At 53.2% G+C, this 16,774-nt stretch overlaps 1 protein-coding gene across 7 annotated transcripts in view; it reads right to left on the bottom strand.

Moving 5' to 3' along the window:
- Nucleotides 1-3,708: 3,708 nt before the first annotated feature.
- Nucleotides 3,709-16,774, bottom strand: part of LOC130595064 (septin-9-like) — a 131,830-nt gene continuing 118,764 nt past the window's right edge. For all 7 annotated transcript variants that reach the window (XM_057401428.1, XM_057401432.1, XM_057401431.1 and 4 more), the window contains 6 exons: nucleotides 16,366-16,503; nucleotides 10,220-10,337; nucleotides 7,759-7,854; nucleotides 6,912-7,008; nucleotides 5,268-5,319; nucleotides 3,709-4,396 (listed from right to left, as the gene is read on the bottom strand). In XM_057401428.1, coding sequence (XP_057257411.1) covers nucleotides 4,261-4,396; nucleotides 5,268-5,319; nucleotides 6,912-7,008; nucleotides 7,759-7,854; nucleotides 10,220-10,337; nucleotides 16,366-16,503 — 637 coding nt within the window. In that variant the 3' untranslated portion in view covers nucleotides 3,709-4,260. The remainder of the gene's footprint in view (nucleotides 4,397-5,267; nucleotides 5,320-6,911; nucleotides 7,009-7,758; nucleotides 7,855-10,219; nucleotides 10,338-16,365; nucleotides 16,504-16,774) is intronic.

Here is a 16,774-nt window from a genome sequence, read left to right as displayed (position 1 = left end):
TTGGACCTGCCCTGGTTTTTGGGGACCCAAAGGGACCATCCCTGGAGCAGGAGCATCTCTTCAGGACACAGCAAGCTCCCAGCTCCAAGGTAGCACACAGCCACAACCAGCACCTGGCCTCCTACCCAGAGAGGATTTATTTCTCCCTGAACAGGTCTCCAATGATGTTATTAATCAGCGAGATGGACAAGTACAACAGTTTACTGTGTGCTATGGACGAGCGATAAGTCTGAGCGCCGATGCCTGGGATAGCAATCAGGAGAGGGCGAGTGAAAGGAACAGGAGGGTAGAGCAGCATTGTGGGTAAATAGATGCGCTTCTGGTAGTGATTACCCTCCAAGTAATTAGTTTTTAAATCAGGCAGACGTTTCAGGAACTACTCACTATGAGCTGCTTTAATTATTTATACTCCCTTTTATTCTTATTATTTATAGTCATCCTCTTTGCACGGCGATGCTGCTGCGTTGGGCTGCTCGGGTGGGACTGGGACCCACCTCCAGCCCACCTTGGCCAAGCAGCCATGTCCCCCAGTGCTGCCAGGTACCCCAAGAGCCCGGCTGTGCTGGGGGGTCCTCGTCTCCCTCCCACAGCCCAGCGAAGAGGAGCCAGTGCTGTCACTGCGGAAAGCCCTGCTCTCTTCTGCTCTGCTCGGTAATTAAACTCTCACTCATCTTCATTTCCCTCATTTGTTAAAGTGAGGCCACTCAATAAGCCATTAGTGCAAGGCCCTTTCTGTCAGCTACAGCATCGTTAGGCAAATTTCCCTTCCAGACAGCTCAGGAGGGTGCTGGCAGGGGGAGCAGCCCAAGCTTGCCTCCTGCTCTGCCAAACCCTCCCCATCTGCCCCTCTCCAGGGTCACTCCTGCCCCACAGCTGAGGCTCTGGGGAAGGGGAGCCTGATTTGCAATGGCAAAGTATTCCTGCAGCTGGGCTTTTTCCCATAGCACCAAACCCCTGCTCCATCAGAGCATCTGGTGGTGCTGCTCACCCTTCCCCAACGCCACCTCTTCAGGGCTTCATAACATCTGGAAGCCATTCCCTGCACCATTCCCAGGCATGGATCTCCGATCCTCCAAGCTCCTCCCTGGGGTTGAACAAAAGCTGCTCTTACTGCTGAGCTTGGGAATTCGGCCTTCCCCTTGCTCCAGCCATTTCTCAGGCTGTCACCAGGCCCGGAACATGCTCTGCCCCATCTCCCTCCATGGACACCGTCAAATGCCAGAACTGAGGAAAGCAGCAAAAATCCACAGCCACCAGTGCAGGGAAATCACCATCTGAAAAGCTGCTGCAGCTTGTGCAGAGGCAAACCCCATGGTCCCTGCATGTAACTACTACATGTTGATTCCCTCTCCCCTGAGAGCTTTTGCTCTGGGTCTTGCTCCAGTTACAGCAGGACTGCACACACCAAAACAAGGGTATTGCTAGGGATGGGTTTAGCACTGGGGCAAAGGGGGGCCTGTCAGCAAACCTTACTGCACACCTCACTGAATGCCGTACAAGATGAGCTGATTCAATGCTCTGAAACCCGGGTGCCAGCAGAAAAACAGAAGGAAAATGTTCATTAAGCCTGCCCTGTGCTCCACACGCCCACAGGAACCCAGCTCAGCCTGACTTGTGCCCTGTTGGGTTTGTTTTCACACAGTTCCAGAACCACAGGTTCCCAGAGGGAAAGGATCATCCGGTCCAACCCCTTCCTCAAGCACAGGGTCACTAGAGCTGGATGTTCAGATGGCTTCTGAGTTCAGCTGACTTGAGTTCTGCTGACTTGAGCAGGGGATACAACAGACATGTAAGATACAGGTTAAAGCACCAGCCTGAACAGGGTGTCTGTGACACCAGGGAGAAAGGTGGTTTTAGGAAGACAAGTCCTCGAAGTGAAGCCAACTCCCAAGGGCATCCGAAGGCCAACCCTGCAGTCATGAAAGGTGTTGAAGACCATTTCCCTGCGAAGCCAAAGCCACACTGGTGTGAAAGGCAAACTGCTGCTCCCCCCAAACCAGGTGCAACCCACCTCTGAATGAAAACACCAGCAACTGCAGTCAAACAGCTTCACCATGAGAGCAAAGGGAGGGCACCCCCCTGCCTCCTTGGGATGTGCAAGGACACCGAGGCCATGCTGGTCCCAGGTGCAGAGTACCTGAGGCAGGTGTCAGAGGTAGGATGAGGCAAGGAGAAATAAACCCTCACCCCAAGGAAGGCAGAGCACAGCAGCTCTGGAGCTGGACTCTCCCATCACCCCCAGGCTGTCCGCACAGCAGCGACCACACCGTGGTTGGGAACAGACATTTCCAAACAAGCCTCCTCCTATTTGCATTCAAAACATTTATTTTGGGAAATACATATTAAACACTATTATTTATACAAAAATGGACTAAATTTGTCATAATGCTTATAACCCCCAAAAGGCCATTTTAATAGATCTGGATGAAAGGGGGTTTATTGTATTATTTTCATTTTCTTTCTTGACTTCCCCCCAAAATACTCGGGTTACAAAGGAGAAAGCAGCGTGTCTTTGCTTGGCCCAGGTTGAGGCATCAACTAGAGGGAAAACTGAAGTTGAAGATGACATCTGCAGAAGTGCCTCACACGAGAGATTTCTCCCCTTTTTTAACACTTGAAATACATAACATTTTTTCTTCAGTTAATACACTTTTTGGTTCGGTTTTTGCTAAAATATAGCAAGTCAGCAAGTGGAGTTGTTCTTCCCCAGCAGCTCTGTTTCGCTGTTGTGGGGCGAATGTGAACTAAGAGGGAGTAGATTCTCCTTGCGATGCACCCCTGCTTTGGCTGCTGGGAGGGAACGTGCATGGGGAGCCCCTGCAAACCCTCCACTGAGCAACATCATCTGGGCATCCCCACCAAGATGAAAGCAACCTCCTCCCTCCTTCTGGTCACCTGAAGGTGGATCTGACCCCCATGGAGACTATCAGGTGGGTTCCACAGCACCTTCCAGTGCTAGAGAATGGGACAAGCTGCCAATTTAGTATTTGCCCCCCCAAAAAGAGTGATTTGCAGGAAGTTTTATCCCTTAGAGGAGATACGGAGACCGGTGGAGCAGAGAACAGAGAGGGTGAGCCGGGGTGGAGACACCTGTGCCATGGTGTTACTTAACCAACCACCCTGCAGGGTCTTATTTACTGGAGACTTGTTGAAAGAGGTGGTGTGGGGGGGCAGAGGAGGGACCGTGGGGTGCAGCACCCACAAACACTGCCCCAGCCCACCCCACCGCTGCAAGTCTCGGTCCGCACATGCACCATCCCCTTACACAAGGGCTAGCAGAAGAGAGGAGTGTGTGACACATACACACATCACAGAGGGGATCCCCCCTAACTAGAACTGAATTAAAACATACCCAATACTCTGACACAGGGGAAACCCCAAGGGTCAGACAGGACAACCCTGCAGCTCCCATCGCCACTCCGCAGAGACCTTCCACTCTCAGCCCCTTTGGACAAGCATACTGTGGGAAAACCCACCCACCCGAATGACAAATAAATACACAAGTGTTGCCAGGACATCAGCCACGTCTGTGGGCCAAGGGAGAGGGAAGAGGAGTCTCTGCTGAGTGCTGCAGGCCTTCTGCAGGCTGCAAGGACAGACGAGGCAAGCCCTCCCTCCCCTCTCCCCCCGTTGCAAGGTAACAGTCTGAAAAGGCACTTCTCCCAAAGCAGGTCGCTCTGCGGGGCCGGGGGTGGGTGACAGGCGAGGTGACACCTAAGCACTCCCAGTTTATTGCATATAGACAGGGTAGAGGGGTTGGGTTGGGCGCTGACAGGTCCCAGAGGGCTGCAGAGGGCTTGAAGGAGGCAACAGCAGACAGGGATGGCACCGTCTTGCTCTCTTCATACCGCCGTACCTTGCTTCCAAAGGCGACGTTCACCTGGAGAAGCCCTTGCCTTCAATGGACGGAGAAGAGCCTCTGCATGGAGGGGCAGGCAGGGCTCCGGGGCACTCCAACCCCATGGATCTGCTCCCCCAAGCTCGGCTGTTGGGGACCAGCAAGAGCCCGACCTCTGCGGGGACACGGTCCCCAGCCCAGGGATGCTGGACTAGGGGCTGAGAAGAAAACTCATGCCACGAAGCGGGGAGGGATGAGCCCCGCACGACAGAGACAGCGTCTAGTTATTTGGTCAGTTAACATTGGCAGGGGCTGGGGAGAGGGGGAGAGGGACAGTGGCAGGGGTTTATATAAAAATAAAGGGGGAAGAGGGGAGAAAGAGCGAGCGTGAGCGAGCAAGGTCCTGGCTACAGAGCGAGAGGTTACATTTCGTTAGCCACCAGCTCTTTGTCGGTCACGCCGTTGGAGAGGGAGCTCTGGCCCTCGTTCAGCCTCTTGACCCTGTAGGCTTCAAAGTGGATGTTGCTGGTAATATCCTTGATGTTCTGCATGTGTGTCCTGTGGGAAAGGGAGATGGGAGCAATCACATCGCACTGGGTGCAGGTTCGGCCAGCCCAGCCTCTGCCACCCCAACCCTCACACCCCCTGACCTCTGCTTTCAAACACCCCATCCAGCCCAAATCTTCCCTCCTGCTTTACTGGTTAACACTATATTTAGGGCACAGGAGGGAAACAAAGGCAGTTACAGGCAGTCAAGACCACAAGTCTTCACTGCTATCAACAGCCTGTGCTTGGGTAAGCAGGCACCCTGGCTGCGTAACACCCATCCAGGAAGATCCCAGTCCTACAAGTCCCTGGGATCAGGTTTTGCAGGCCCACACCAATCTGCCAGCAACAGGTTGTATGCGGAGGCTTTATCTTGCAGTCAAACTTGGGAGAAGCCCAATGTCCCCTTCAGCAAGGCAAGGGGGCTCAGCCTCCCATTCCCTGGCAGCAGAGATGCTCCTGTCAAGAGGAACCAGCAGTTGCCCAGACTCCACAATGGCACAATCATGGGATGCAGAAGGGATGCAGTCTTTGGACTGGAGGTAGGACCTGGGACTGGTGAGGATTCATGAAGGCCAAAAGGCTTTCCAGCTGCTTGCAGGTGAGCTGGAGCCACACTGCCAGCAGCAATCTTGGAGTTTGTCCTGACCCAGCTCTCAATCCTGCTCAGCACCATAGCCAAGAAGAGTCCCTGAAACCACGTCCCACTGAGTGGGGCCACCCCTCCCAGAGGGGCTGCAGCAGGCTGGGAGGGGATGGAAGGATGGAGGGATAATGGAGGAGCAGAGAAGCAGCTGCTGCTTCAAGCTGGGCTGGGTTGTCCCCTTTCATTGGATGCCACCTGGTGACCAAAGGCTATGGGGACAAGGACAGTCCTACCAACCTGATCAGGAGGTCCCGCAGGTAGGCGAACTCACAGTGTGTCGTGTTCTCCACTGGTAGAGAAAGAGAGAAACCCATCAACGTGCACCCATGGCATGAGTGTGGCAATCACATGGGGTGAGGAGGACTTCACAGAATCACAGAATCCCAGACTGGTTTGTGTTGGAAGGGACCTTAAAGCTCCTCCAGCTCCAACCCCTGCCACAGGCAGGGACACCTTCCACTAGAGCAGCTTGCTCCAAGCCCCTGGGTCCAACCTCCCCTTGAACACTGCCAGCGATGGGGCAGCCACAGCTTCTCTGGGCACCCTGTGCCAGCGCCTCAGCACCTTCACAGGGAAGAGCTTCTTCCTTATACCTAACCTCTCTCCTCTTACCCCAGGGGCTACAGGGTGCAGGACCAAACCAAACAAGGGAGCTCGCAGAAGCATCTCCCAGCACAAACCCCTCTTTGGACCAACACAAGCTTAAGTGGGCCCCAGACAAGGCAGGGGAAGGGACAGCAGAAACTTCACAGGCATGAAACACAGGAGTGTTTCATCTGTAGCTTTGTCATGAGCATCCTGCTGCATCCCAGGCATTCTGGGGACTGCTGCCCAGGCTGGGGTGCTGTGGAAGGACACGGCCTCTTGCTGACAAGGCTCCCTCTGTCTGAACAGGGCCTGGAGCAAGGAAGAGTGCTTGCAAGAAGGAAAAATCAACGGGTGCTGCTCCATCACAATTTGTCTGATAAATTGCAGTCTAAATCCAGAGGATAAATTCCCTTTTCTCAGTTCTTTTTTTACCCACAGAGGTTTGTACATCATGCAGGAATGGCAAACCAACAAATAACACTGTTCTGCAAAGGCTGCCCGTGGCCAAGGCTGGGTCCTAGGGTCTCCCGGTGCTGAAGGCAGATGCCACACATGGAAGGTGAGTGGATAAATGAATCCCCTTAAACTCAGCCCTTCCAGGGACCGAGCACGAGAGGGCAGCAGAGCTTTAAAATACACTGATTTTCCTGGCATCTTTCTTAAGCCATTCCTCAACACGGGATTCCTATTAAAAAGACTCATAAATGAGAATGCTATGAAATGAAGGGGCGGAAGGTAAGAAGGGTGGGCACTGGAGATGTGCCACTTGGCTGCCTGAAACCAGGACAGGGAAACATGTGGGTGGAGGCAGGAGCTTCCATCTGTAGCCTTTAAACCACAATTTAAAATGGGGGAGAATCCAGGAAGATGCCAATGGGATAAAAACGGAAGAGGGAAGAGATCCCACAAAAGGCATCAACCAGATGCATGGTGGAGGGTAGAGATGCCAGGGGACGGCTCTAATCTGGGCTTGAGACAGAGAGATGTCACTTGTGCCCTCACATCCAGCCATCAGGCATTTAACTGTGTGACAAGCAGAAGCCAGGCCACAAGACACCCCAAAGTGTCCCCTCTGGTAGTCAGCATCTCCCGAGATGCACAAAGGCCCAAGAATTCAGCACAGGAGCACCTGCCAAGGTATTTCCAGCCCTCAAACATCAGAGAAGTAATTTTCTTTCGAGGGGCAGGGGAGCACTATATACACCTCAATTTCTATGCTGGTTTTGGACCTTATCACCTTCTAAAAGGGCAGGGAGATGGGCTCAGGAGGTAGGGAAAACAAGGACTAGCTACCTTCAATGGTGCCCCACTTGGTCTTCCTTCCAAGGATTCTTCTTCCATTAACCTGGTATTCCTGGTCACTGCCCACCACTGCAAACGGGATCATTTCCTGAGGAAAGAGAAAAACAAGGTTACAATTTCCTCCTGAAAAGTGACAGGAGACCAAGCTGGCGAGCAAAGTCTTACATCAAGCTGCTTCAGGAGTGTCACAGGATGAGCTGGTCTGCCTGTGATGCTCCTGAGCAGTGCTGTCTGTCAGGGATGGCAGGCAGCCCAGGACTTGGGCAAAAGCATCTCTCCTGCATGCCCAGTCTATAACTAGTCTAAACCCAGCCCCGAACCAGTGTAGCCCAGCACCTCTTTTGCAGGCACCAGCATGCAGCCAGGGCAAAGGTATCATGATGCTTCCCTCATCACTTGCTGATCCAAGGTGGTGACTTTGTACCTCAGAGCCCCCAAATTCTTTGAATTTGCTCAATCTACTTTCTTGAGCCAAAAAAGTTACTTCCTGTAGCAAGGACATGACAGCCAGGGCAGCAGAGCAGCCCTCATGGCAGACACCAGCACTCCCCATGCCTGGGGCAGGCAAGGGGCCATAAGACCCCTCTGCTCGCTGGTTGCTGAGGGCACCTTTGAGGAATGGAGCTGGGGAAGGAGCAGCGACATGGATGGGAGAGGAGACCTTCCCCTGTCCCTGCTCTGAGCTCTGGCAGGATCCTTGGTCCCAGACAGACCCTGTGGATAGGAGCTTTGGAAAGAAAATAGAAGCCCCTTGCAAGAGATCCCCCCAAGGACATCCTCAGCCACCAGAGCTGCAGGCCCCATCAAACACATCCAAGCCACAACCACAGGCACTAACCCTGAATTTCTCATTCACTAGTCGATCTTCAGAGTCTTCATCAAACTCCTTCTGAGGATACACATCGATCCCATTGGCGAGAAGATCAGCCATTATCTAAGGGGGAAGAGCAGAGGAACATGAGAAGGAGACACAGGCAGAGGAGCTGCATTCCCACCACAGCAGCTGCTCCCACCTGACCCAAAAGGCCGTTGTGAGCAATGCCCACAGCAATGCCCAGCAGCAGCATCTTCCCTCTCCATCCTAAACACTGCCCACCTTGGGGACAGACCTGTGTTTAATTGCTGCACACCTACCAAATCCTTGCCCTGGAATCTCTGCAAGAACCCAGTGCCAAGACATGGCTCAGGCTGAGAGTGAGATGAAGTTACATGAGCTGGGTGTTGCTTTGGGATTGAATAAGACAACACAAGCTGCACCAAACAATGGGGAACATCACTGCCAGGCATGTAACCCAACACTAAAAAGTCGCCTTCTGGTGTTTGTTTGCACTCCTTGGAAAAGGAGTCACAGCAGGGTTTGATCCAAAAGGACAGGGACACAGACAGCTTGGGAGAGTGGCCTCTAAAGATATTGCCTGTGTGCAAGGCAAAGAGATGCTGAAATGGGATTCCTGAAATGGGTGCAGGCTCAGCTCATGGGTTGCTCAGGGGATCAGCCTTCTACAGAGCTGCAAACCCCAGCCCAGCCTGCATGCTTCCTATGGCAATAAACTCCACGTCAGCCCTAGGCTGTAGGCTTGGAAAGGAGCAGATCCAGTCCAGAGAAAACCCCCAGCAGCCTCCCACTCCCCAGCCAAACCCATACACTATTTTTAGGGGAGCAACCCAACAAAGCAACTCCAAAGGGCATCAGAGCCCATTCCACTAACTCAGTGCAATGCTGGCATCAACCCTGCAGCCAGGCTGGGGCTTCACCATCACCTGCCCATCCTGATCCAAACCCAAAACCCCATTCTTCTCCGAACCAGCTACACCCCCAGGTGCACAAAGGGCTCTGCTTTTGAAGCACACACCAGGAGTGCTGGAGCAAAGGGAAAAGGTCCCAGCCTGTAACCTGGGCTCATTACCTGCCCTCTTGTTGGCACTACCAGATCTGGAGCCATAAGCATAGGGTAGGTGAGCCCCTCACACTCCCCTTGGCTACGCATTCTCCTTCCACCTGGGAGGATTTTAGGGGTCTGGTTACAATCAGGATGTGAGATAGGGCGAGCTCATCCTGAGCAGAGCCAGTGCAGAGCGTGAGAGCCAGGAGCTGTCCCATGGTCTGTCATTACACAAGGATGGTATCAGCAGCTGAGCTTGCCCAGGTGACATCTGAGGTCCCAGACTGACTTTGCAGTCCCAGAGCCAGCCCCCACCCACAGATGCATAGATACCTGCACATGGAGCCAGCAGTCTGCAAAAGCCACTGCAGAGAGCAGATGTGGCACCATGGACACCCCATCCTCCTGCACCAGCTCCTGGAAGATCTCTGTGCAGACAAGCCCAGCCTGGATTATTTCTCAGCTCCATAGCCAGGCACCCTCTAGCTCACTGCTAAGAGAACTGCCTGCAGAGTTTGGATTCAGCCCCCAAAACCAGACTGGATATTTCAGTGCCTGATCCTGTTAAGAGCTGGGAACACAGGTTTGGGAAGGGGTGGCTCACCCTCTTCTGTGCAGAGATATTGAACCACCTGGGCTAATGTGCCATCTTTTCCATAACTAATGGAGGTGGCCCCTAAAAATGCCTTTTTGGCAAGACCCCTTTCCCCTTGCTTCACTCCCCTGCGATTCAGTCTCACAGACCAACGAACTCAGTGGCTTGCTGGTGTCTGCAGGGATGCTGAGACCATTGTGCCTGCAGCCACATCCATCAGCTACACAAAGGGATTTATAGCCCTTCTGAGCCCCAAAGTGGGGCATCTCCACCTCTCAGCATCCCATGCCTTGCTATGGATTCAGACAGCTCTTCCTCAGCTCCCCACCACCAGCTCCTGACCAAGGCAATCAAGGGAATTTCATTCCTTGCTTTCTCCATAAATCAGGCTCAGCTGAGCTCTGCAAACTCACACATCTTTTTTGCCTGGTTCCTGTATCAGTGTGTGATGCTGTACAGGGAGGGTTTTCCAGCTTCTACGTGCAGCACCATCTACCTCCCAAAGTAACAGAAACCAGCCTGAAAACAGCACCGATAACAAAGGAGGCAGGAGAAACAGGCCTGGAGACTTAGAGCTCGAAACTTATCCTGCACTGACAAAGATCCAAGAGAAACACCAGGAACTGCTTGGACTGCAGGCCGTTCCTCCGGCCACAGGGGATCGCTCAGAGCTGCAGCCGGAGGAATGTGCTGGGCTCGGGGCCAGGCACTCGCCTTCCCAGCCCTGACAGGGGAGGATGAGGGATCCGGGAAGGGTAAAGGTGCAGGAGGGGATGGGGAGCAAGAGATGGGAGCCCAGAGAAGAGCCTCCAGCTCCTCACCCTTTGTTTGAAGTAGTCCCTCTCCTCCAGCGTTAACGTGTCGGCTTTGGCGATCACGGGGACGATGTTGACCACTTTGCTCAGGCGCTTCATGAACTCGATGTCGAGCGGTCGGAGCCTGAAAAATACAGCAGCAAAAAGGGGATGTGTGCACTGGTAGTGAGGTGGGGGTTGCTGCAATCCCCTGCAGAGAGGAGGCATTCAAAGGCTGGGCACACAGGAGGGATCGCTTCCTTTAGGATAGGGCAAATAAAGACATTTTCTTAAAAGCAGGTCTGGTTTGCAGACAAACACTTGAAATGTTTCCCTTTCAAAGCACCCCGCTATCGCCTGCAAACCCTCACAAAGCCTCACAAAGTGGGAGAGGGCTTTGATCTCTGCATGGATGCTCGCCACTGAGGACTGCAGGAGCTTGCCCAAAGCTACGCGTGTCCTTGGCGAAGCCAGGCTGAGAACATGGGTGATGCCGTGCCCGCGATGTACGAATCAAGCTGGGGAGAAACCACAGTGTGAAACCTCCTCCAGCCCTAGCCAAGCTGTCAACCATCATCCAGGGGCTATTCCTGCTCACACTCCCTCCTGAGCTGAGCACCAGCCAGGACTGCACGTCACATGGGATTAAAAAAGGCTTTGCTAATTCTCCAGGGCTCACAGAGCACTGAAGAGTCGCTGCTTGTTCCAGAGGGCAAAAACATCACAAAATCTCTACAACAAAAACCTCAGTGGAGGAAAGCTGCAGACTTGCAAAACCCCAAAGAGCAGCTCTTTGGGAAATCTCTCCCTGGTAAATGCTCCTGCTGTCAGCAGGGACACAGCCTCTGGTGCCACGCTGCTCGTGTCCAGGGGCTGCAGACACCAATGGGGGCCTGGCCATGACCCTCCCTCACTCCTCAGTCCTCCCTGAAGGTGTTACTGCTGAGGGGTCCCAAACCATGTTCAGAAAAGCCCTCCTGGGGACACCTCCACTTGCTGCAGGTCCCCTCGGTGCCTCTCGGAGTGATGGGTGACAGCTGAGCAGATGTTGCCTTGAAAAAAAGAAACCCGGAGGTTCCAGAGGAGGCCAGGGCACAGGAACACCTCCAGGGTGCTCACGCATTAAATAAGGAGCCTGTTTGAAATAAAACCTCAGTGAAAGCACAGGAAGGTCAACACCAAAGCCCCGGAAACAAAGGGAAACCTCTGCTGCGCGTACATCTCCATGACCTCCAGTGATGGCATGTGCCAGCAGGACACAACCCAACTCATCTTTGGTGGGACTGGGGCAGAGAGGTGAAGTCACCTTTCAGAGGAGCTGTAGGCTTCAGACCAGCCCTGTGCCATAAGACAAAGGGTCCGTGGCAACAAGGAAGAAACAGAAACAAATGGGATGGTGACTTAAGATGCCCTGGGGCAAGCAGGGACCCGACAGGAGCCCTGTAGGGGGGAACAGGGAGTGGAGCAGAGCATAGCCAAGAGAGCACCTACTGCCAACATGCTCAAGCCAAACCCCTCCGTGGTCTTCTCAGGCCTCGCAAAGGGCTCAGAGAACCCCCCATACCCATCACAACTCCTGCAAACCCAGCAAGATTCACACAAGAGCAAAGGGGAAGGAGCTCATCCTGCTCTTCTGCACTCACCAGGCAGTGCTCCCATTCCATGAGGCCACCCCTGCCTAGTTCCAGCCCCAGAGAGACCCACTCAGCTCCGGCTGATCCCAAAGGAGCAGCTCAAGGCAGAGCCAGCACTGGTGACCCAGCTGAACTTTCCCTGGTCAAACCCCAGGGATTGGGCTGGACCTGCCAGGTAGACCTTCCCTCCACATGCTAACAGCAAACGTAGCCCAGAGCACATCATTAGCCCAGCTCACGCTGTTAGCATGTGGATAAACGAGTTCCTAACGCACACAGTCAGGAGCCACAGATCACCCTGGGGCCCAGGAAAGAAAGAGTTTGGCTATTTAAATAAAAAAGAATAGAAAATAACACAGGGAAACCCCCACGGACACATCTAAGCAGACTTGCTGCTGGCAAACATTGTTTGGAGCTCTGCATAATGTATTTCCCAGACCTCCAAGGAAGTAATGCAGTTATGCTCCTTGCCCAGCAGACTTCTTTCCCCTCCTCTCTTTGCTATTTTTCAAACAGTTTTTCCCCTCTAAAAGCCTCTTCCCTACTGAGACTGTGTTCCTGCCTCTTTCATCAGCTTTTCTTTTAGAGTGAAGACCAGGATGCACATGTAGCCAATGCAGATGAATTAGCAGTCACTCAGACATTTGAGTTTCAGCTCAAGTGACCCATAACACCCATTGATACCTGGAGGATGCCAGCAGTGAGCCTGAGAGCAGGAAGCAGAGCCAGAGCCAGCCCACACCCTGCCCATGTCCAGCAGCATCCACTCAGGCACAGTGACCATGTCCCACACCGGTCTGCAGGCAAAGCCAGAAGGGCCCAAGGCACTTCAGCCGTGACTTGCTGCTCCAATGGCCAAGTGCCTTGTCCATGGAGGTCACCTCACTGCATCAGCCTGGAGAACTGGAAGGGAACCAAGGGGCTCCCCAGAAGAGCAAACTTTATGTTTAAAGGGAATTTTGCAAGTTTCTACATACTCCATCAATTCCTGCTGGGAAACTCCCAAAAGACCCTAGGTATTTAAAAGAAAGCGATTCTTTTCACTAAGAACAAGACCTGTCACTAGACATCATCACGTTCATTTGAAGACACCAAAGGAGAATAAATGGCTTAAGGTGATCACGAGTGCAGCTTGATTTGCACTAACCAGGCAGTCACGGCCAAGGTCACAATGGGGCAGCTTGGGATCTGCAGGGACCAGTTTTGGTGTTTAACCACCATCACCATCCTGTGAGACAAGCCCCACATGCCAGCACCTGAGTCAGGATTAGCAGTGAAACCCTTACATATACAGGCATGCAAGACAGCAAGAGAAAGCCAGTTATTTCATTTCAGGTGCACGCAGTCTGCTCCAAGCAGAGCACAAAGGAGAAGGTACAGCTCAAGGAGGAAAAGCATCTGTTTTCTTTCCCCTTCTGCAGGTGGTCGCTGATATTAAACTGCAGCTAGACACATACATGCTTTTGGCTTTGGTGGAAGCAAGTGAAGGAGCTCTAAGAGCAGTGGATGGGCTGGAGGAGCTGCAGGACAGGCTCCAGACCACCCTAGTCAGTCCTGGCTGCTCCCCCATCCCCTCTTGCTACAGGGCTGGGCAAAGCAGTGCAGCTGAGTACACCTTGTGGCTGGGCACGTCATTTCTGCATTGCCAGCACCCACCACACGCGGACAGGGTCTAATCAGAGGCTCATTCCTGCTGGTTCCCTTGAAATGCCGTTATAGGAATCAAAATTCACAGTGAACTGCAGAGTTATTTCCTTTTGGTTGTGCCCCAGCTCAAACAAGCAGCAAGAATGTGAGCCGTGCATTAAGCAAACACCAGGGAGCACCCAGCAGCCATCCAGCACCATCGCCAGGACCCATCAGCCTGCTCAAGGGACCTGCTGGGCACCAAGAGGGGCAGCGAGGAGGGGTGTGTGGCTGTCCCACAGCCAGCAGCTCTGGTACAGGCAGAAAAGGGGCTGCAGGGACCAGGACAGTGTTTCAGAGTCCTGTTTCAGAGCTGAGCTTCACAGGGGTCAGAGCCGAGCTATTTATTGGGTGGCACAGAGCCAGGCTTGCAGGGCTGCAGCAAGAAGCTGCTGCCAGCACCTTACTCAGCCTTCACAAACATGGTTTTAGGGGAGTGTTACAAGAAGGAGAGGGTGTGTGCAAACTAGATGGGTTGCACAAGCCTGTCCTGAACTCCCTGCAAAGGGAGATGGCAGCAGAAGCTTCTCCACTGATTAACCCTTGAGCTGCACAGATGGGAGGGCCAGACTGAGCCAGAGCCAAGCAACCCTCTGCTCCGTCCTCTGACTCTGTGCACTCGGGTAACTTTGCTTTCTTTTTATCCTATCTCCTTTTCATTTAAGAAACAGGTGACTGACAGGCTGGGATTATGCAGCAGCTGGGGCTATGTGCAAGGGAAGGGATGCTGAGTCCGGTGCCGTGCCCATCCATGTGAGCACAGAGGGACAGATGGACACGAGTCACCACTGCTTCGGCTGCATGACATGGTGAAGGCAGCAGCTCCCCAAAGGTAATGCAAACAAGCCCTGTGGCTTGTCCTGTCCCAGGATGGATGACACCAAGCACCGTTGGATAGCAAGCAGCACGGGGCACACACAGATGGTGCCACGTGGACATGGTGGGTGAGGATGTCTCTAGTGCAGGTCCTTGAAACACTACAAGCCACTGCCCTTCCAGCACTGCTCCCTGTTGCCTCCTGGAGAAGCCAGAGGCACCGCATCAAGGACCTCAATGCCCTTCCCATACCCATCTGCAAGGGACCATGGACCACCTGCCTCATCAGGGGCCCAAACTCACACTCAACCTCATGCTGCAACCCCAAGACATGGGTCCCCAAATCCTTGTCCTCCAAAATGAGCATGATCCTCTGCTACCAGCACTGACACAGCAGCTCCACCCAGCAGAAGTGGCCAGACCATCCATTCATGTCCATGGACCACAGGCAGCACTGAGAGGATGAGAAACATAACCTGGGCTTCACAAGAGAGCAGAAAGGAAACCCAGTGCCTGCTCAAGCTCACAGAGAAGCAAAATTTCACACTGACTTCTCCATCCCGCGGGGTTTTGTTCCCTTTCACTCACTCCTCAGCTTATCTCCATCACGAGGGCACACGTGAGTGAGAGACCAGCTCTGACACCGGGACAGGAAACCTCAGCCCCTGAGCCACGGCTGGGGAGCGTGTGCTGGCCCCGGCCGGGCTATCAGGCTACAGAGGGGGGAGGATCAGCACAGGGCTCAGCAACAGCAGCCTCCAACCGCCGGGCTTGCTCGGATATTGGAAACACATGTTCCTGGGAGAGAAAGAAACAAAGCAGCTGAATATCCCCACAACTGCTGTTAGCCGGCGGGTGAGAGAAACCAGAGCGCACGGCTGGAGAGGCTCCAGCAGGGGACATGGGGATGGGGCTCCACACCGCTGCAAACCTGCAGGGCCTAAGCATCAGATGCGCTTGGAGAAGTTAAACACCCAAAGCAATGAGAAAACCCTAATGCTGCAGCACTCTGACCTGCAGGGTCTGCAGATCAGGGCTGAGATAAGTGGGACCAACATGTCAGACTGGCTTAAAAATGTCATTTCCCTTTGAAACGCTTTCTGCTTTCTTGTATTAAACCATAAAGGTTTCGTCAGCTCCTTTTGCTCCCAATCGACAGCCAGTTACACAAGAAGAGCGTAACTGGCCCATGCAGTCATTTTATCCCAGTGAAGAATGCATTTTTGGTCTACCCACTGACAGAAGCAAAACAAAGTCTTTTCTATTGGAATATATCTCTACACGGGGAAGAGGAAATGGCTGACATTAATACAGTGCTGGCGGCTTAAGTTTAGTTTTGAAAACAGACCCAAAAATCTCCCCACGCAGACAGAGCCAGAAGTGGAAGGAACTGACATGGATCAAAAAGAAACTTGGGTCTCGTTTTATGTTGTGACACTTTGAGCGCCCCAGATTTTCACTGCGGGCTATGTGAAGGAGGAAAAAAATAGAGCAAGATCTGGGCCTTTGATGCTGTCATTTGAGAAGTGCCAGAGCCAGGAGAGCTCTGCACTGAATAAACTCCATCCCACTTGCAGACTAGTCAAACAACCTACGAAATACCCTTAAAGGGTGAGGGTGTTTGCTCCTTTGGTAGTGGGAGGAAAAGCAGCTTCTCCCCTTACAAAGGCAGGGGCAGAACAAAAATAATTAATGCTCTGTTTGCAAAGGCAGCCTTTCTGTCCAGTTTGAGAGCTTGGTGACTGGTGTCCACCCTCTGTGGAACAAACAAGGCGACCAAAGCAAAGCAAGCAGCTAACTCAGGGAGGCTTCAATAGCCCTTGGAAGAGGAAACGCCACATTCCTCTGGGTACAGCAGCTCTGCTCTGTTATTGTGAGGGCTCCAGCCTTAGGAAGGACACCTTCACACTGTCCTCAAGCTCCTCAAGTGCCCAGGAAACATCCCAAGGATGAATGACCCTGATGGCTGAGCTGCCCAAGACTGAATGCAGGAGAGGGAAGGCCTGAGGACCTGAGCGAGGCGGGCAGGGTACTTACGAGTGGCCGGTGGCTGGGATGAAGTATATACAGCAGTGCACCCGCGTGTCGGGGATCCGCTTCTTCCGGTTAATGTTGATTTCCTCCTGCAGGTACTTCTCGTACTGGTCATTGATGAACTTCATGATGGGCTGCCAGCTGCAGAGAGAGAGGAACATGGGATGATGTGTGAGGGATCTGGACCACCCCGACCCCTGACTGTGTGAAGCAGAGCGCACCGAGCCACGGATGGCTCTGCATCCTACAGAATCCCATCAAACAAACAAACCAGAACACACACAGGGGATGTTTTAGGTCCTGTCAGTTCCCATTCACACAGCAACTGCAGGGAAATCACAAACATCGCACAGTCAACACTTGGCAACTCCATACACCACAGCAGGAGGGCATTTACTGGCTGGTGTAGACA

This window comes from Pezoporus wallicus, unplaced genomic scaffold (assembly GCF_028554395.1).
Source record: "Pezoporus wallicus isolate ANWC-B61680 ecotype Strahan unplaced genomic scaffold, APGP_CSIRO_Pwel_v1 contig_8702, whole genome shotgun sequence".
NCBI lineage: Eukaryota > Metazoa > Chordata > Aves > Psittaciformes > Psittacidae > Pezoporus > Pezoporus wallicus.
Note: the sequence above shows the minus strand (reverse complement) of the source record. Positions and strands in the feature narration are given on the sequence as shown.